The following is a 21233-nucleotide window of genomic DNA, read 5'->3' on the forward strand; positions in this document are numbered from 1 at the left end:
ATTACTGCTGGTCTTTAAAAAGAGATTGTCTAAAGAAGAGTTATAAAAGAAAAGCTAATAAAAGGCGTTTTATGGAAATATAGTATAAGTTTTTAACAATTTTTTCTCTATTTACTTCAATGTTTGTTCATCTTTCAAAATAAAACTAATATTCGTAACATTTATGTCATTTTATTTCTTGTTTTCCGATTTTTTAAAATTAAAATGAAATAAAGATTTTCAAAAAATTGAGAGCAATTCTTACAAAATCGTTGATAGTTTAATGAATTGTGAGCATAAATATATCTAAAATTAGTCGCATATCCAGGGCAACAAAACCACTGTATACCAGTGTAATATAATAGTAAAATAATAACTAAATATTTGCTTTATGGGCGTGATTAAAGCAGGCTAATTTACAATTTTCGATTAGGTACTATTCAAAAGATGATGTTAAAAATGTTAATAATTAGTCTGAAATAATGATTTACGGTTTTTTATTAACAACTGTGCAATTTACGCCGCAGCCTCCGACCTTTTTCAATTCGCGACGACCTTCACCTGTTGACCAGCAATAATTATTCTCCTGGTATATACGTCGTCGATCGAACACACCCAGTGTCTTCGCAAACGCGACGTAAACATGAGCGGCGACGCTTGCGACGACGTCGACGACGCCAAGTCCGCGCTCGAACGCCTCGGTGAATCAGATGAAACGCGTCGCGACGCTTTACGTCAAATACGCGCGTGGCTCGAGGAACAACCACTTCGCGCACGCGTCGAAGACAAATACCTGCTGCCGTTCCTGCGGGTCTCCAAATTCGACCAGGCCAAAACCAAACGAAGAGTCACCAATTATTACACGATGAAAAGGGACCGACCTGAGTGGTACCAGGACAGAGACCCTTTGATCCCCGAACTCGCGGAACTCGTCAAGCTAGGGGTGTTTCTACCTCTGAGAAGACGCGGCGTGGACAAGCGTCTGGTCGTCATCATACGTACCGCGGTTCACGATCCTAAGAAACATCAACAAAACGACGTCTTCAAGGTGGGCAAAATGATACTCGACGTCGCCTGCATGGAATATGAACCGGTGCAGCTGTACGGCGTATGCGCCATCTTTGATATGTCGGGCATTAGTTACGCGCACTACAGAGAATTGACGCCGGGCGTCGTCATGAACGTAGTGCACGCGTGGCAAAACCACTACGTCAGTCCGAAGACGTTGGAGTTCGTCAATGCTCCGGTCTACGTCAACATCGCTCTGGACGTCTTCAAGAGGTTCATGTCCTCGAAGATGAGGGACAGGGTACTGGTGCACTATGGCGGGGTAGAGAGCGTACCGCAAGACGTCCTGCCGCCTGAGTATGGCGGGTCGGGGGACAGTGTCGCTGAGTTGGCAGATTATTGGCTGGGAAAGCTGGTAGAGTACCGGGATTGGTTCGTAGAAGACGAAGCGTTCAGGGCAGATTGAAGGAAGATTGATAAGGAAAGGCTTCCTTGAATTTCTATTATAAATAATGTACCTAATGATTTATTACACTCAACACTGTAATTGTATGTTCAATTTTAGCTGAAGTGATTTCATGGGTCAAGAGGCATTTTCAGCGGCTAGCAACGTCTCAGCCCGAACTACTTATAATCGATGTCCAAGTCTTCCAAATGAAGTCGCATCGTTTTACGCTTCTATGTCTCCCTCGAACGCGCCTTATACAAGTCATCCTCGGCGAACCAATCGCGCATTTGCACCATCTTGTCGTGCCAATAATCGCAGAGCTCTTTCAAGCCGTCTTCCGTACCTCCATATTCGACAGGCAGCACCTCTTTGGAAACGACATCTTCGAGAGTACTCCGGGTGCCGTAATGCACCACAACCCTTCTTCGCATCTTCTCCGTCATGAAACCTTTGAAGACGCTAATGGCGACGTTCATGTACGACGGGGCGTTGATAAACTCCAACCGCTTCGGGCTGACGTGGTAGTTCTGCCACGTGCGGACCATATCCCTGATGACGGTCGGGGTGAGGCAACGGTAATGGCCGAAACTTATGCCTTTCATGTCAAAGATGGCGGTTACGCCGTAGACGTGGGCGTTTGGGTTCTCCGCGCACGCCACCTCCAGGATCATCTTGCCCGTTTTGAGCACGTCTTGGAACTTGTGCGCTTTCGGATCGTGCGCAGCTGTCCTGATTATCACTACCATGCGGTTCTCGTGGGTTTTCTTCAGCGGTACGAACACGCCCAGCTTGGTCAACTCCGCGATTATCGGGATGGTCGGGTCGCGGTTATCGAACCACTCGGGTCTGTCGCGTCGCATCGTGTAAAAGTTGACGATCTTCAGTTTAGTTTTGTCCAAATTGAACTTGCACGTCCTCAGGAACGGTAGCAGATGACGGTCGTCGGTCCTGGCACGGATCCAAGCCTCTTCTTCGTTCAGCCAACGTTTCAACTCGCGCAGGCATCGTTCGCGATTACCTGGTGTTTCGTTTAAGTGGCGACACGAGTACAATGCCGTTTCTTCGTCGCTAGTCATTGCGGAGAAGATCGTAGTCGCGAAAACAGAACGGCATTGCTTTCATCACGACTAAGCCTGCGTCTAGACTTTGCCCGACGCGATAGGTGCATCATGTTTACGCTGTTTCGCGATAATAAAGCAGCGGCGGCGGTTAATTTTAACTCATATTTTTTAACATGTACAATTTCAGTCAGTTGCACGACATTTACATATTATGTTTTGGTTACATTATTAGTTGGAAAAAGTATGTCAAAGAACTTTGTTCAAACTATGTTTGCAATAAAGCTTGATGCGGTCCTAGAAGTTTGTTGTTTTTCAAATGATCTGGCTTTTATGAGCTACGCTGCATTTGAAAACATTTTTCACTAAAAATTAAGACGAAAGTTAATAACAGGTGTGTCCACTTCTAGTCGCGATGACCACTTCCATTCTTTGTGGCATGGAATCAATCAAATTGATTATTTCTTCTTGATGAAACTTATTTACTACATGCGCAACATGCGGTCTGGCATCATCTCGCTTAAGTATAAACTTTTCTACAGCGAAAAGGCGAATTGAATGACAGCTTGCTGTAGTATATGCAACTGGTTCATAAACGATCGATATCGATCGATAAACCCGTTCACGCCCATTTGGTCACAAAAAAAAACTATTGATTCATCAGCGAACAATACTCTTGTTCTGGCCAGTTAACATGCTGCCTTGCAAATCTTAACCGATTAAGCCTAGCTTCTTTTAACTTTTTTCTAATGAGTATTTCATTAAAGTTTTTTCCACGTACAGCAATTTGAAGTAGCTGTCAGCAAAGGTCGTTGATTTATCCCTTCCAGATCCTGGCCTTCTAGTATTATGTATTAGTATTAGTATCTTGTACCGATGATAACATAACTCAATTTTATCCACGTCTGTAGTGTAGTATTAATAACGTCAATGTCGAAATAATCTAAAAACGTAACAGGCCGATCATTTAGAAGGCAAACAACCAGGAACACATCCAGCTTGTTTGAACAAGATTCTTTGGGGTACTTATTCTACAGGGTGTTTTAAACTTATCACCAAAAATATCATATTCACCTAGCTTCGTATAAAAACGTTAAAGCAACCAAAATTCCATCATAAGAGATGTCGTTGCAATCTTAAAGAATTAATCCAGCGAAAAAATCGTTGTAAGAAAGTCAAAAATAAAAAAAATATGCCATATTAAAATTAATTTAAAAAATCAGGTGCCGTTTTTCCCTTGTAATGTTTTTTCCGTGGATAAATAATCAAGGGAGATGGCATTGTTTCCATTTTAATGCGATGCGAATATCTTGACGAGCTGAGCCAACGTTGTCAGTTATATTATATTAATTTTATGTATTCAAAAGTATAAGTCAATTAGAAACTTATACAATATACGCTTAACAACATGTCTTGCTAATATTTCGTTAAACATTACCCATAAAACAACAAATAGTTCTTTTTTTAACAAATCGACGAAGTTTATAAGAAATGTCTGTTTGTAATGTTACAACGTTACAACGAATAAACGCTTACGCCAAGGTAGGGGAGTTTTGAGATAAGTGACTTTTTGGAAGTAAAAAGATGTTTTTAAATATGCAAAGAACTTCAATTCAAATTTAAATCAATAATACTTTTCACAAAAAAAACACGTCCACGTCCACGTTCAATGTACTCTGAAAGATATCAAAAAAATCCGGCTTCCACCCCGTTACCTCCGCAGCCTATCCGGCCTCCCACCGGGGTGATTGGCGAAATGTTTAAAACACTCATATGCAACGAAAACCACGCAATTTTAGACCAAATCAATACTTTTGAAACTAAAACAAGCGTTTCTTCCGGGTCTATTAAGTGGCTGTGACATTTCTCTACAGATGGGCGTAATCTTCATGCTTCACCCCTTTGTCCTATTTTTCTTCTAAACAGCGATATACACACACCTAATTCCTTTTTGATTGAACATTTAACGAGATGTGGACATATTTTCTTGTTAAATTGTGTGAATTCGTGGAGTAAACCAAAACTAAGCTCGTTTTTCAAGTTTTCTTGTTTAGCCTTGCTAATAGTATAGTAAAATTAGTATTTGCAGTGGTGTCCTATATTAAATTTTAATCATTAGTTCGGATTATATAATGATAAATGTTTTTTCAACTGCGATTTTGGAAAGATGATTTTGGTTAGATTTTATTTGTTGGTCTCTAAGACAGGAAAAAATACGCAATTTTTGATGCTTAATCCGTAGTCTTTTCCTAAACTGTGTTTATCATGACTAAAAATCAGGGGAACACGTGTTATCTAGTATTATCAAAGGACAAAAAAAATTCATAATTGAGTGGAAACAATAGTTTTTTGCAAACCTATTCCGCCAAATGAATGGACGTTTAACGCAACGTTATAGCAAAAAAATAAAACAAAAGTACGAAACTGGTACTGGTAATTTTTCGCGTCGACGCCACTGCATAGGTGATGAACGAACAATTAAATATATAAATGTTATTACATATTCGATTGATAAACCACTCACCAAAACTTTCGGAAAAGCAAAAATTGGGAATCGTTCCTCACAATATTTTTCGCGCGAAATGCTTACCTTTGTCAAATTGATGTGTCCGTAGTTTCTGAGTAAGTACCCCAGAAATATCCCCATGATGTAAACCGTCACTCTGTGGGCGGGTAAAATATACATGTTGTCAGCGGTGTCAAACAGTTGACGAATCCTGAAAGAACATGTTTCAAATACAGTATAACGCAGGTTATCCGGTGACGTGTTCGAATATCGCTATATAGGGTAGCTCGCTACTGTGGCATTTTAGTTTTGGTAAGTTGTCTCCAATTCTATGTAACACCAACGCAAAAAAGAAGGCAATGTTCAAATTGATTTGTAACAAGAAATTTAAACGAAACGGTGTCTAACGAAGTGCTAAAGCTTTTAGGACTCGTTTTCCAAAGTTTTTTATAGTTACCAAGAGTTACGGAACTCTGGAACTGACCATTAGTGTACTCTTTTTAGACCAGTACAAAATAGTGAATATAGAAGGGCGTTGACGATGCTATTGACTACTTTAAAGCCAGACACGCACATCCAAGGTTCTTTAGGCGAACAATACAATTACAATACAATATACAATGATTCTAATGATTTAATTAAATTTTCCTTTTTTGAGTTCATGTGCATTTTTGCAGTTTGCAGTGTTCATTTTACTTATATAAACAAAATTATTTTTCAGTTTCTGGGAAACATCACCTTAAATTATAAGATACAGAATAAAAAGAAAGCTGTATTCGGCATTCTCCCTTAAATAATATCTTTTGGCCTCTGAATATGGCATAAGAATTTATCAACAGTTAAAAATTGTGAAAGGGCGTGTGTTGGAAATAATGTCACATCAATAAAAAATTACATTTCAGAGGTGAACATACCTCAAATCAGGTGATCTAAGTTGTCCATTCTAGAGTCTTTTAACTCCTTTGACTTAAAAATAAAACCAAAACCATATCAAACTTTGTGAAAATCAATACTAACTAGAAAGAACTTTGGATTTTGAATAGCCTTTGATAGAAAATATGAAATAACTAGATATTAAATTTAGATCACAGCATGTGATCTAAATTTCTGTTTTTGAAAATGATGTAATTGATTGGGAAATTTTGGACACCCTGTGCTTGTAATTTATAATTCTCAATGTCACAATAGACGAATCTTGTTGTTTTCACAAGCCAAAAATGGTTAAAAGGTGCATTGTTCAAAATGATGTTACGAATAAGAAGTAGAATGTCTTATCTAGGGCATAATTCTTAAAGAATGTGATATAAATATATTCAGCTTTATAGAACTCCTACAATGTAATTTATTCTCGCTTTTTGTTCTTATTAAGAATTACCGAACTTCAAATTTTCCTACCTGGTGCTCACCTGAGCTTAGACATCTTTTAATTGAAAAGAAAATTGTTCAAAAACAATATAACAGTTAAACCATTTGATGATTACCAAATAATTTCTCTATTACGTGAAAGATCATCATTTTTGGAAAATTAATAATATAACTAAAGCTTACTATAAGAAAATCTCTAACAGCCTAACTCAGGATCCTCCTGTGCTGTGATAACGATCATGATGAGAGTACAGTAAACTTATTTGCAAATGCAACAAAATATTTCAGATTGCGAGAAATACCACAAAAGTCGATTTGTCAAAAATAAATTTTACAAACTTTCCAGTGGCCCTGATGCTGTGTCTTCCTTATTTTGGAAAGCTTTGATTTTTAAAGTTACAAAGTCACTACATTTTCTGATGCATCTTTCGTTGGATACTGCAAACAATCCCAGATTTCTTGAAGGATACTTGTAAATCAATTGAGCGAGCTGACATTAAATAATATGGAGGTGTCATTATAACGTTGGCAATATCCAAACTTTTGGATTCTTATTTACATCTGTTTTATCTTTGGAGTGTAGATAAGTTTTGAATGACTAGCAGCTTGGGATCAGAGTGATCTACAGTTACTTTCCAGGAGATATTGTTGAATGCCTTTGCAAATAATCTACAGGTTGTGTAGGCCTTCTTCAGAGTCAGCCTTAAATTACTAATCGTTAAAATGAGAGCTTTTGGTTTTTGTGAGCATATTGTAAAGTGGATCCAGAACTCTTTAACTAAACGTAAAAAAAAAGTTAAAATCAATAATCTAATATCAGGCGATATTCATGTTTTATCTGGTGTGCCACAGGGATTACACATATTATTCGATTTGTTTATCTTTAATATAAATAACTTTGTTATGTGTGTGTGTGTGTGTTTGCTTTTATGCTAGGATTTGCAGATGATTTTAAGACATTTTAACCTACAAAATTATTAACGGACTGTCAGTCACTTCAAATGATTTCGATTTAAATATCAAGAAATGCCTTTGCATCACATTCTGCTGAAAAACTTCAACCATTGAGTTAGAATTTGAAATAAATTAAGGATCTTGGATAAAAAATACAATAATATAAATACTCTTACTGGACGTGTTTACAGAAGCTTAAGTTGTAGTTCTAGATTGAAACAAGATTTATCTCCAATTATATTCAAAATACTGTACGGTGTGTCCTGTTCATTGTTGAAGCATGCAAGCCAAGTCTGGTGCAGAAATGTTTTTTACAAATTGCTGCATTTAGATTGAGCATTACTAATTAACATGGAGTCCCTAGATATTCGGAGATTCTACTCAGATGTTTTGCTTTTAAATTAATCACAGGGGGAAATTGATTGTAGCTATATATTATCTAAAATGAATTTTAAAATATCCTATGATACCAGATCTAAGCATGTCTTTTATCTGACGTTTCGATTTGCAAACTATGGCTTGCGTGACCGACCAGTTTAATATTGAGGTCAGTGCTTCTCGGGTTAGTGATAGTTTTAAACAAATTAATTACTGTTTAAAATTTGTGCAATGTTGATTTTTTTACTTTATTTTTCCCTAGTATATAAGCACTTTGAATTCATATTTCTCTATTTCTTTAATTTTATAAAATGGTTTAACCATTGAAAATAAATAAATAAAAGCCTTGGAAACTTACGAGGTTCCAAAATGGACGTAATTCGCCAGTCGCTTCGTGTAGGTGATGTAAAACCGGGCCAAAGTGGACAATGTCGCTACCAAAATCAACATCAACGATCCGTTCTTGGGCCATCTCCACAGGCAGTAGATAAAAATCGGCGATACCGCGAACAATTGGGTGTCTATGCCCAAATGATGGGTGTGTGTTAGACACTGAAACACCAATTCGAAATTAGAAAAGAATAGAACGAAACCGTACACAGTGTGCCAAATAAAATGATCCACTCTACGATCTGGAAACCCGTAGGAGTGATGAAAAAAAGTCTCTTACAAAAGTTTCCTGGATTCCCCTGAAGATTTAAAATATTTTAATTTTGTTGATACAGGGTGTCCCAAAAGTGTCCGCCCCGACATCAACTTTTTGATTTTAAGTGGAACCTCCTGTATATTTCGGCATTTTTGGAATCCTTGGGTAAAATAAAGGTCAGTTTCTTAAGAAATTCCTATTCGAATTTTGCATAGTTTAGGCAGAAATTGAGGTTAGGTTTTTTTTCCCCATATAAAATTGTGTTGTTACGCTACTACAGACTAAGGAGATGATGCATTACTCAATCAGGTCCCAGGGTGTCCCAAATAAATGGTGCCGTTTTGACAAATTCAATTAACAAAATCTCAATATTTTTTTTCAAATATCAATTCTAGGACAAAAATAAGGTAAGTTTGTAATTCACATTATATTTGAATTTTCCTTACTTTTTGAGATATTCGAGGTTTAAGATAACAACCGTATAAATTCTTGTTGAATTTAAAGCCGCCCACATTAGGTCACGTATCTTTTGGCTAATTACATTCTAGGCAAAAATGCATTTGCAATGCAAAGAATTCTAAAAATCTGTTATAAATGGTACAGCAATGCACTTCGTCAAAATAGTTAGGTGTTTTAGTGTGACAACTTTACTGAGGCTAAGCTTCTGTCAAATAGAACCCCTAAATTTTTTGCACAGAGATGCCCTTCAAAGTCACATTATTTAATAAAATATTTTGTATTAAGTAGAACCAGTAGTACAGTACGGCAATCAGAACATTATTAATATGATTCTGAGAATCTTGGCAATCCGATAGCCTTAAGAAGTAATAAAGTTGCACATCATCAGCATATTGAAGTAATCTCATCTTATTTAGACAATTAACAAACTACGCAATATATGCTCCAGGAATGCTACCCTGTGGCATGCCACATGTCCATAACTACATATGCTGATATTTCTGTATTTAGTTTAATTGACTGTTTTCGTCCTGCTAAATAATTTACTAGGAGCTCTACAGAACTCGATCCAAGACCCAAATATACTCAGCAGCTTGTGAAGGAGGGCATCAAAAGCTTTACTACTGAAATACAAGGCAGGTATTTAAACCATGATCAGACACGTGTAACAATGTTTTTGTTGTGCTAACTTGCTGTCGAAATTCCCACTGAGTGGAAGCAACAATGTGTCTTTTCAAAGATTTTTGAAAGAGTAGTATATTAATGGGGTGAAAGTGTAGGAGCTCAGTGGGGTTATTATCTTTGGGAGCAGCTCATATTAAATAAACGTTTTTCCATGCAGAGCCAAACTGCCTCAATCTTATTCAGATATATCGTTGCGTTAATAAAACACTTTTCTTTAAACTTCGAAAAGATTGTCGAAGAAAGCGCACATCGCACTCACCATGTCCTCGAACCCAAAGTAATTGTGGATGAAGAGCAAATTGCGCCACCAGTGACGTTTACAGATGTCGGAATGGTGGGTGACCACCGAGTTCCACATCGGTCCGTCGTCCAACCAAGGCAAGATAAATGTGCAGAACGCGATAAGGGCGGCGAAAGTCGGAACGATCCTGTACAGTCTGGAGACGTATTCCCGCAGGACGTTGATCCTGCCGGTCTTGTTCAGTTTACCCACGAGCGCGTATGACGTCAGCGTGCCCGAGATCATGATGAACGGGTCGGTGTACAAACTGGCCGCCCTTCCCAGCACAGTAAATGGCCGAGCAAGAAACTATTAAAAAAATGCTATTTAAAAGAATTGGTATATTTTTTTATGAAATAATAAATAAGTTATTTTTAATTCAAAAATACAGATCAACTTAATCAATAAATAAATAACTATTTTTAAAGCTATACGAAGTAGGGAAAAATCAATATCAATGAAGAAAAAAGATGAGAGAAGAAAAAAAGAAATTTTAAAAATGCAACGAGATCGATCAGACGGACAATTAAAAAGTAAATTCCCGAATGTATATGTATAGTGTGGATAGCTTTTTTTTTCGTTCTTTTTAATTTTGCACAAAACTTTATAATCTGCTGGAAAATAACTACTATTAAATGTGCAAAAATAACTCGATAAAAGAGCAAATCTTTGTATGATGAAGAAACTAAGTAACCAGATTTTGAGCGAAAAAAGCAATTGAGAAGGAAAAAGTAACCACAGAAAAGAACGGCAAAGTCTATGAATGATTCCGTCTATACTTGATTTCTAAATACGAGAAAGTAATAAAATTTAGATCTGCAAAGGCAGGGATCATTAAACTAATACACACCTCGAATCGTTGCTAAATTAGGGTCACATTAATTTACAGACAATAGAAAGAAGAGTTTGGTGCTAACACAGGTAGTCTAATATAAAAATAAATATAATAATTGTTATACATGATTACAATTACAGATATGATGAAAATTTGTAAAATGGCTAAATTGTAATAAAAATTATATACAAAAAAAATCTACTATTTAAAATTTAACTGTAAACTTCTCATTTTTAATTTATATTATGTTAATTTTCATATATGTTTTTATATCAATATAAAGGCGGGGGTCTTACATCTTCTGCAGCATCCTGCATTTCGATGGCAACATGTTTTTGTCTCTTAAGGCCTCTTCATTTAGAATTGTCATAACTCCATCCAGCCATGTGGCAGCTGGTCTCCCTCATTTTCTTTTATTTGGTGCAGCATATTCAAAAGCTTTTGTTGGCCATCTATTTTCCTCCATTCGTCTGCACATGTCATACCAGTTGTCTTGTTTCAATTCATTTAGTTGTTCTGTGCATTCGATTTGTGCTGCGTCTAATCTCGTCATTTGGTATATGTTTTAAGCTAGACATGATCTTCTGAGAAAATCAATTTCTACAGCATCTATTTTCCTCCTCGTTGATTCTTTTAGCTGCCAACATTCTGATCCGGTTGACATTATTGGTTCTACGATTGATCAGTATATTGGCAATTTTGTTTTTATAGATATGTGATTGGACCAAAGTAAAGGATTCAAAACTCGTACACTCCTCTGTCCCTGTCGTATTCTACGTTGTATGTCTTGTACAGATGAGTCTTTGTTAGATATAATACTACCAATACTCTTCGCATTGATTAACCGACCACAAGTCGGGATCTTCGTCTTCTTTACCTATTCTTAAGTATTTTGTTTTGGTCATGTTCATTTTCATTCCCGCTAGATTAGCAAGCAAAGAATAATGTTGACAAGTTCTTCACCATTTGCAATTTGTATCTGATCATCAGCAAAGAATAATGTTGACAAATAGTGGTCGCCAACTTTAATTCCCATACCTGACCATTTATGTCTCCATTTTTTAGTATTTCTTGTATAAAAATTTTAAACAACAGGTAACATCTCTGTTTAACATCCTCTGTCACCCGAAATGGTTCTGACGAGGTGTTTTGGGTCTTAACTATACTTTGTGGATTCTTATACATCTTGTATAGACCTCTAATATATCCTCTATTTATGTCCGTTTTCGTCAAAATATTATTATAAATAAAAGTTTTAAGGGTACCGTGTCGTAGGCTTTTTCAAGATCAATGAATAAAGATCAGTAGTTAGGTTACGAGCATCACGTTTTTCTATAATTTGTTGGAGAGTATATATATTGTCCATACAGGACCTTAGTGCTCGGAAGTCGCTCTGTTCTCCGATGTTTCAGTACTCCAGTTCAATACGCTTCTTCAGTATCCGACCGTACAACCTTCCTACCGAGGTAGTGACATTAATCCCTCTGTAATTCCCACATACTTTTCTGTCTCCTTTCATATGGATGCAGCTAATGTGTGCTAGATTCCAATCTTCCGGAATATCATGTCCTTCTATAAGACATTTATTAAAAATATCTACACACATTTCTATCAGTATGTCCGGTCCGTGTTTCACTAAATCGATAGGAATGTCTTTCGGTCCTTCATTTCATTTAGCCCTTTTCAAACTTCCTTCTTATTAAGTGCCTGAATTTCAATCTCACTATCGATAGTAACTTCGTCAATTTCCCCCAAGAATTTGAATCTGTTTTTCGTCAATAGTGTTCTGCAATGTTCTTCCCCTTTTTTGTTTTGAATCCTATATATCTCTCTACGTCTTCACACTTTCTTTCCCATAGCTCATTTTTCTTTTGTTTTTAGCCTTTTTCTTTTCGTTTAGAGGGTCTTTGTTTTTTGAGAATTTTAATAAACGTGACAATAAGCCAGGGTGCAACTCGCGGGCAACCAGTGCTCAAAGGGTTCCCAGAAGGGCAATTCAAATATGTGTTCATTCTTACAACGATAGACAGTTCACGACCATATCTACCATTTTTAGCATGAGTAATCATATTAACACTGACCCTCCACTCTAGCAGCGAAACCCACGAGTTGAGCATCCTTTCAATCCTCACACCAGTTGAAACGGAAAATTTAACTAAAGTCGAAACGAGGTCAATTGAAAGCTCAGTTACCAGACATTTCAATATGTTAGAACAAACACAAAGCCACTTTTTCGTGTTAAGTACTGCATTAGATGAATTTGAATCTATTTTATCATAATTCGAGGAATTGCAAGACGAGATCAAATATTTCATTTCACTTTCACAGCTGTTCTTAGATTCAGAAAACACCGAGAGCAAAGATTTCGCAACCAATTATTTCCAAATTGTCGGTAAATTCAGAAACGCCATTCAAAAATTTTCGGATGAAAACGACCGGCACAAATTTTCCAAATCTTATTCAGCCTACGGACATCAACCCTCCAAACTTTAATAGCGCTTTTCAACGTTGGTCAGAGGTCCAGAAAATTTAATATTCAAAGTCAATAATAGATGGTGAGTCATTAAATATAATCGGGTCAATTGAGGTATGCTATAGTAATTACAACATAGCCCATACGCTTTTAGTTGAACCATATGACCATAGTACAAAATCATCTTAAGGTGCTTTTCTCATGTTAATCTAAGGAAATTGTAATGTATATGTAATGTATTTATATATTTATTAACTATTAAGTCCGACAATGCAACGAAATAGATAATTTCGTCTCTCTCTATTAAAAGAGATTTTCTGTTTTGAGTTTTTTCCTAACGAACATTCAATTGGTTCAAAGTTTTTCACAATTTCATTTCACCCATGGGTGGAATGACATCATCCTTTTCAGTTCAGACATTATTTTAATCAAGGTAGTTATTTATTTTTTTAAGTAAAATGAGTGTATTATTCTTCATCTACATTTATTATAGTTTCTTCTCTTCCGGTTCTTCTCTTTGGTGACCTGACGAGACCGCGTTTACCTTCTTGCACAAGTCGGTTTACTGTCCACTATTCCAGTCCTATTCGAATCCGTTTCACCTATTTTTACAAATTCGAATGTTGTGCTTTAGTGCCGAAAAGATTTGAACACATTAGGAATATTAATTTCTTCATTTTTGAAAAGAGCAGTTTTACTAATGCATTTCTCATCAACAAATTCAGTAACATATTTTCAAGAACGAACTTTCTCAATGACTGCCAGAAAGTAAGTATAATTTTAATTTTAAACACTAAGGGACACGTAGTTCAACTACCCTTCCGCCTACCTGCCACTCTCGCAACCCTCGTCATAAATACAATGGAATACAGTTCATTAATTATTTACAACTCTCTCTTCTTATGAAACAGGACATATAAAGTCTGTTCATAGATATAAGAAAGTGACTAACTGATACGAATTAAAGAAAGACTGTAAGAATGAAATATGGCCAAACAGGTCCGTACTTCGCTTAGAATTTAATTATTTGGGGTTTTGTTAGGAAATATACTAAAAAATATTTATTTATTTATGTATGTATTTATGTTTAAATTTTTTACTTAAAATTATTCACATAATATATCAGTATCACTATCGCTAGCATCCCCTGTTCTAATTATTATTTGTTCTATATTATTTGCAATATGGATATACGATTGTTCTGCTTTTTCTATATGTTTAACAGAATTTGCCCAACTATGTGGAGGGATGTTAAAAACTTCGGTTTCTATAAGTCTGAGGACATTGGAGTTGACACGGGGAAAAACATTGTTACGACATTTGGCAGATTTTACTTGGTGCCAAACATGTTGAATGGGATTGAATATACAGTGGTAAGGTGGAAGCCTTAAAACTATACCCTAGATATTTTGCATAATTATCACAGACGTATTACTTTTGTAGGTTCAAGCTTTGTAGAACCTCAATTAATTGTTTTTTGGTATAATCTTCGTGAAAATAAATGTCGTTATTATACATGCAGTTTTGGATTGTTGCTTTTGTGTCACATGAGGAAGGGATTTTAGTTAACTGTCTACTGTGATAACTTGCATTGTCCATTACAATGACGCTATTAAGTTTGTTTTTAAACCAACTTTCAAATAAATCAGCGGTGGTGTCTTCATGGTAATCCGGATAATATTTAATATTTTTCGTATTCTTTTACCTCTTTTTGATGGCGCGTTTGTTTTACACTTACTAGTTGAGTCAACCCAACCCTTTTCCGGGGTATCATAAGTGTCGAACCAGGTTTCATCCAAGTAAATAATTGGCCTTTGTTGTTCTCTGTAAATCCTAATTTTTTCTAGATATTCCAGTTGCCTATTCCGAATTCTCAAAGATTCCATTAAAACTTGCCTTTTGTCATTTTCTTTAAATGTTATACCCATGTGTTGAATACACTTCCATAAGGTAGTTCTGTCACATTTAACACCGGTTTCATCTTTTTCAAGCCTGCTAATTAAGATATCTAATGTAGACATGCTTTGTTCCTCGTATAACTGGTAAATTTTACGCCGCATTATACAAATCTTGATCACTTTCATCTACACTCGAGAAAATGTCAGCATCGCTTCTTTTTTTCCTCGCTGAAACGGGATTATTCACAATTTTCCATAAAGTTATGTTAGAATTTTCGTCAATGTGGCCGTTTCGTCTAAAGATGCTTGTTTGCTGACACCACGTTCAATGAGAGTCCAATAAACATTATTTATAACTTCCTTAGTCTCAATAGAATAGTGTTTTCTACATTTGGGCGGGAGCATCTCCTGAGATACACTAGACTCGCACATATTTTGCATAATTCGCGCACGATTCAACACACGCTCTATTACACACGAAATAAGAATGATTACTAATAAACTTAAACTAAGTAGTATACCAAACCAAAGAATATTATACACAGGTAGGTATAAAAATATTTTCTATTACGGACCACAACTTTACCTGAATGTAAATTCCGAAACTTTAGGTAATAATCTTGTTGCATTGTATGTTAATGACCACGCTTGGATAATCCCATTCAAAAGCAATTGGTCACTTTCTTATATCCATGAACAGTCCATACCTGGAGTTCAGAGTATTGTGTACAGTATGATACAGTACAGCTATAAGTACTTGGCACATTTTCGGGGGAAATAGAAAAAAGCAAATATTTTGAGCTTACCTCGACACATTCGGTTCGATTGACGTACGGTAAGAAAAATAACGCCATCGACTTGTGCGCTAGCAGCAATAGCACGGCGTTTAGCATTCGAATACCGTGGACCGCCTCTATGTCTCCCGATGAGCGGGTCATCTTGGTCAGCGTCTGCAGGTTCCTTTTGAACGAAAAGGAAGTGATCCACTTGTCTGGAATGTCGACGGATTTGTCAATTCGCCTAATCCAGTAGTTTAGACAATTATTTACCTTTTTCCCCGAAGGCGTAGACATCGTACAAAGTCGCCATTAACTCCAGAACGATTATTGATACGAAAATTGCTCTGAAAAAAATTAAAGATTGTTTCTAAAACGTGTGCAGTAATAAAACGGAAGATTCCGTTTGGTACGAGAAAATTTGACTCTTAAATTCATATAAATTGTAACAATTGTGAACAGTAATAACGATATTATTAAAATGACGAGAACGTCAACGATATTCGTTCGAATGAAAGAAAATTGTAACATTTCCAATCAGCGACTGATAAAGTCATTACATAATAATGTCTTACGATAGAAGAAAATGTTGAAAGATGTTGCAAAATGACTGTAATTGTACTATTTACGAAACTTCTGATTTCCTCCTGCATAGGTTGTTATATCCTGTTGGCTTCCTCAGAACTTAACGGGAACTGGTTTCCGCAAGTTCGACTCAACAAAAACCGACGTAGGAGGAACCCAGAAGTTTCGTAAATAATACAACTACAGTCATTTTGCAACATCTTTCAACATTTTCTTGTATCGTGAGAATTATTATGTTATGACTTTTTCCATCACTGACTGGAAAGAATTGTTACAATTTCTTTTCATTCCAATGAATGTCATTGATATGCTCGTCATTTTACTAATAACCAGAATCAGTTAAGCTCTGAAGAAGCCAGCAGGATGATTGGTAAAACGTTAGCATGTTCGACAACCGACGCAGTAGGGCTGCAGAAGTTGCACAAATAGTATTATAGTAGCCTGTGGAAGTTTCTTTGAAAAATATCGCGGAAAGGAGAAATAGCCGGTCAAGTGAAATCTCCCAAGAACGTCAAGAAAGACCTTTAAAGATCGTGGGTGGATATTTTAAAAATACCCACAGAATTTGCAAAACAACAACAAAAGTACAGCATTCCTTTTACCAAAACTGCTACGGGACACCTGGAACAGAGCGATGAAATTGTTTGAAGAAAATACTTGAAAAGTATACAACATCCATCCATCCATGGAGTAGAAGAGTATTTTTTATCTTTATGGGACGTGCATTATTGAGGGTTATATAAATGTGACAAGATAACAATATCCCTAGGACTCGTCAAATTTTGATGGCTTTTGAACGTGCGTTAAAGTAATACCATTAAAAGAAAGAAGAGCGCATTTGAAACGAGGATCGATCATTTAGGATGACTGACTGGTTAGTTTGGTCTGGAGTTGTCTCAAAGATTGCTTTGGAGACAGCTAGACACCTCGATGTTCTCGAAAAGTATTTTAAAAATTTAAAAACGAGGGGCAAATATTTTGGGTAGTTTGAAACTTTTTTTACGTTATCAGTTTATAACTGACCAAATCACTTGAGGTTTGAGTCACTCCAGTAACAGCTGCTTTGCCTGTTTATCCATCTGTTTAGACCAAAGGAGCATTCGTCAGAAAAACAAATGTCATAAGATAAATGGTGATTTTTAATTAATCGTACAGTAATTTCTTCGCAAAGATGCTACTGTCACTGTCATTTTCTTTTAGTTCATGTAAAAGCTTTATTTTGTAGGAGTGATATTTATAAAATATAAAATTAATGTATTTTAATTAAATTTTACTTTCTAAAATTTGGCTTAATTTGACAAATTTTAATGCCAAATTATTAAATTCGCATAAACTATACTATTGACGTGACTTTCTGATGTCTTTTTAAATAACAATGTTTTAAAATTCCACATTTAATCGTTTTAGTATAGAACCATTACCGTTAGCACCAAAAACTATGGGTAAAATAATTGCTGATGAGACGACAACTACAAAGCAGATGCTTGGAAATAATTAAAAATTACAACTGAAAAATATTTTCAACTCATAGAATCCCGTTTCACATATGTAAATAAACTCCAAATTAGAAAAAAAAAATCCTTTGCTATGTATAGGGACAATTTGCAAAACTCTATTCCTTTAAAAATGAACTATATCGAAGAAATTCTGGAAACAAAATTAATCAGATACTTAGAAGTCACCATAGATAAGCACATGCAATAGGATTTACAAAAAAAAGTATATTAAGCAGGGGGGGGATGGTGCCTAAATTTAGATATAAAAGGAATTTCCAGAAAAAGAATAAGTTTGCCTTTTCTCTAATTAATATAGTTCTATTGTATGGTATTTTCGGATGGGGTGGAAGGCAAAAATGGTTCTCGCAGTCAACTTTTTCAAGAAACAGAAATATTGGATATTCACCAACTTTATTGTTTGGAAATAGCAAAAAATATTTATAAAGGAACAATTAAACTGAACCACAAAATACAAAATTATCTAATAAGAAGGAATATTAAGTTTTTATCGAAAACCATTTCAAAACGTTTTGTAGAATAGTTTGCACTGAGAATATACATTTCTTTAGTTCTAAGTATATAAAATATTGCAAAATTTCACCTTTGCCAAAAACATTATTTTACTATTTTATTAATTTCAATTAGATAGATAATTTGCACAATTAAGAAATTTTGTAATATTTGCTAGGTTATATTTATAATTATTCTGTAATGATTTTTTATTCGTTTATTTACCAAAAGTGTAGTTTTCAGTTAGCACTTATAAATTTGAATATACGTAAGTTTTTCTTTCTTTTCGCATACCTTGATCTTTCCTATGTTGAAGAGTTCCTTCTAATGTTTTATTTAAAACTCCTGTATATTTATTCATTTACATTTCACAGGCCATTCAACAGGCAGACGCAGAATGGCAGAATGGTACAACATAGGCTCTTCGATCAAAGCAAAAGTTAGATTTAAATAAATTATAACTACGAGCTAAATAATTTTATATACGTTTGTTTTAAATAAACTAAACATATCTATATCTATTCCGTTTAGAAAAACACAATTATTATATGTCCTATCAGATCTTATTAAAGGAGAGTTAAAAAAGTAATTCGACCTGAATCGCTCAATAGAAAACTTCAGTTTCGTGCCCACCTGAAATGGATTAACATTGAAGCTAATTTATACAAAAAACAGAATCCACAAGGCTACTTACAACTTTGTAAAGAAAAGTAACATCAAAACGTTTTCTTCGAGTTTCAAGCGACTCCAAATTGTAAAATTTTAAGTTTTCTTCGTACGAGCAAAAGTGTCGATCTTTATTGTATCTAATGTTTAAGTGGTTAGAAAGTTTTTTATTGTAGGATTTCTATTCTGATGATACAAATAGGATTCCAAACTATTATACACGATTATTAGTTACTGATGCTTGTTGAACCATTTTATAGTTCTCAAAATGAAGCCCAGATCTCTCAAACATTTTTTGACAATAGTGAGTCAAGAACAATTCTGAAGTCTTTACTTGCTTAACTCTTTTCAGCAGTTTATTATCAAGCATTAAGCATACCTATAAAATCCTTTTTCCTTTTTCAAATGTGAACGAATCTCTTTTTTTACTTTTAATTCATAGGCAGAAGAAGCATAAACAGAAACCGGGAAACAAACGCCAACATCGAAAACAAAAATATTAAAGGGTAAAGGGCCCAGATGAGATCTCTGGGAGACCCCCGAGGTAACATTTGCACAACGAGATTTTTTACCATTGACAACAACAAACTGAGTTCTTTCTGTAACACAATAGTTGGAAGAGGTCGCCATGCACACCGTAATTTCCGAGTTTTATCATTAGAGTTGGATGATGTAATTGGAAAAATTGATGTCATGGATGAACGGTACCAAGTTGGTAAGAACTGAACGTTTTTTGTGAAAACCACGTTGATTTGGATCTATGTAATTTATTACCAGAAAAATAGCTGTGAATAATTTGCAGCCTCAAAAACCTTGACATAAGAGAGAGATAGGACGATAATTAACGACTTTAAAATGTTGGAATATCTGGGCCACTTTCCATCTTTTTGGAAACGTCCCTTGACCTACACATTTATTAAAGAGAATGTTAAGAGGTTTCGACAAAAGTGCCGGTATGCCGTCCGGCCCTGGACCCTTTTTGGGATCCCAGTTGAGCAATATTTTTTCAATAGAATTTTCAGAAAATCCAGATATGACGACACTATTGTTAGTAGGAATTGATGAAATATAAGATGGAGTGTCCCTAGGTTCAAACATACTACTAAAATAGTCACAAAAAAGTTGAGGCGTATTTTGAAAGTTATTTTATCAGACAGAATGACCAAAAATGGTTTGTATCCATTTTCAGATTTTCTTCGGCTTTTGCAATATATTTTTTATAGTCAATTATTTTACTTGTCTTAAAATACTTTCTTAGTTTCGAAAATAATGAATAATCCTCAGCTTTCTTATACCTTTTCCACTTTTGTCTTGCTTTCCTTTGTTTTGTGAGTGAACTCAATACGAAATTCACTCCTGTTTATAGTTTTAGTTGGTACAAATTCATATAGGTAAGGTTATATGTATAACCAACCAACAGTCACATCCTGCTCGATTTGACCCGATTTCAGTACACTTTTTCACTGAACAATGTCGAGCTTTTCATTTTTTTAGTTGTAGTTTGCTTGCGAGAAAATTTTCTTAGAATAGAAATTACATCTAAGATATTTAGTGACCTTAAAACTAATGTTTATTTCAAGAGCAGGATGGTACGTGTCCTTGGATACTAGGGGATCGTGACTTTCACTTACAGGGACCAAAATATTACGAGAAATTACTAAATCTAATAACTTGTATTATTATACTGTGTGAGTTTTAGCAAGTAAAAATAGTCACAGAAAAGAGTAGTATAAGGTTCTGTGGCGCCCGAAGGCGACAACGATAGGACAAAATAATCCCAATCCCAGTTTAAGTTCGCTAAGTTAAAATCACCGATTATTAAGCACTTGCTATTTACGTTTCTAGTGCAAATATTTTCCAATTTAGTAAGAAATGCATCAAAATTATTTAAAGTAGCGTATGGGGGAATGTAAACATTGCAAATAAATAATTGCTTACCGCCCTCTAGCGACAAAGATTACGTATATTACACGAAGTGTCAACTTACGTTGCAATCAGAGTAGAAGTGGGTATCGTTCTCTGGTGCGATGTGCGGCACATGCCGGGGTTAACCTCGTACCGGACATCAAGCTCAGTTGCGCCCATCAAATCGGCAAAGAAAGCCCCTAAGCCGAGTTCCACGTCGCGAGGGGTGCAAGTGTGCGGCACGCACAGAGCCCAGTTGATTGTCGAAAACTTTGGCACACGATGACCTGGCTAAAAAGATGTTATTGCATCGCATAGCTTTAA

General features: G+C 35.6%; 3 protein-coding genes across 3 annotated transcripts in view; 1 reads left to right on the plus strand and 2 right to left on the minus strand.

Annotated features, from left to right (window-relative positions):
• Positions 1 to 21233, minus strand: part of LOC132697466 (O-acyltransferase like protein-like) — a 56944-nt gene that overhangs the window by 11260 nt on the left and 24451 nt on the right. The window contains exons 4-9 of the mRNA XM_060663019.1: positions 20992 to 21200; positions 16021 to 16094; positions 15778 to 15962; positions 9745 to 10074; positions 8055 to 8248; positions 5084 to 5210 (exon numbers count right to left, since the gene is read on the minus strand). Of these exons, the coding sequence (XP_060519002.1) occupies positions 5084 to 5210; positions 8055 to 8248; positions 9745 to 10074; positions 15778 to 15962; positions 16021 to 16094; positions 20992 to 21200 (1119 nt within the window). The remainder of the gene's footprint in view (positions 1 to 5083; positions 5211 to 8054; positions 8249 to 9744; positions 10075 to 15777; positions 15963 to 16020; positions 16095 to 20991; positions 21201 to 21233) is intronic.
• On the plus strand, positions 277 to 1466 carry LOC132697470 (retinol-binding protein pinta-like). The gene has a single exon (XM_060663023.1). The coding sequence runs from the start codon at positions 623 to 625 to the stop codon at positions 1451 to 1453; it is 831 nt and encodes a 276-aa protein (XP_060519006.1). The 5' UTR covers positions 277 to 622; the 3' UTR covers positions 1454 to 1466.
• LOC132697469 (retinol-binding protein pinta-like) lies at positions 1660 to 2927 on the minus strand. Its single transcript, XM_060663022.1, has one exon. It carries the CDS (start codon positions 2509 to 2511, stop codon positions 1666 to 1668), a length of 846 nt encoding a protein of 281 aa, XP_060519005.1. The 5' UTR covers positions 2512 to 2927; the 3' UTR covers positions 1660 to 1665.

Source organism: Cylas formicarius, unplaced genomic scaffold (assembly GCF_029955315.1).
Source record: "Cylas formicarius isolate icCylForm1 unplaced genomic scaffold, icCylForm1.1 PGA_scaffold_1__22_contigs__length_36826433, whole genome shotgun sequence".
Lineage (NCBI taxonomy): Eukaryota > Metazoa > Arthropoda > Insecta > Coleoptera > Brentidae > Cylas > Cylas formicarius.

Excerpts from the sequence above, each read along its gene's own strand:
- LOC132697470 (XM_060663023.1), top strand. The coding sequence starts at position 623 with ATGAGCGGCGACGCTTGCGACGACGTCGACGACGCCAAGTCCGCGCTC.
- LOC132697469 (XM_060663022.1), bottom strand. The coding sequence starts at position 2,511 with ATGACTAGCGACGAAGAAACGGCATTGTACTCGTGTCGCCACTTAAAC.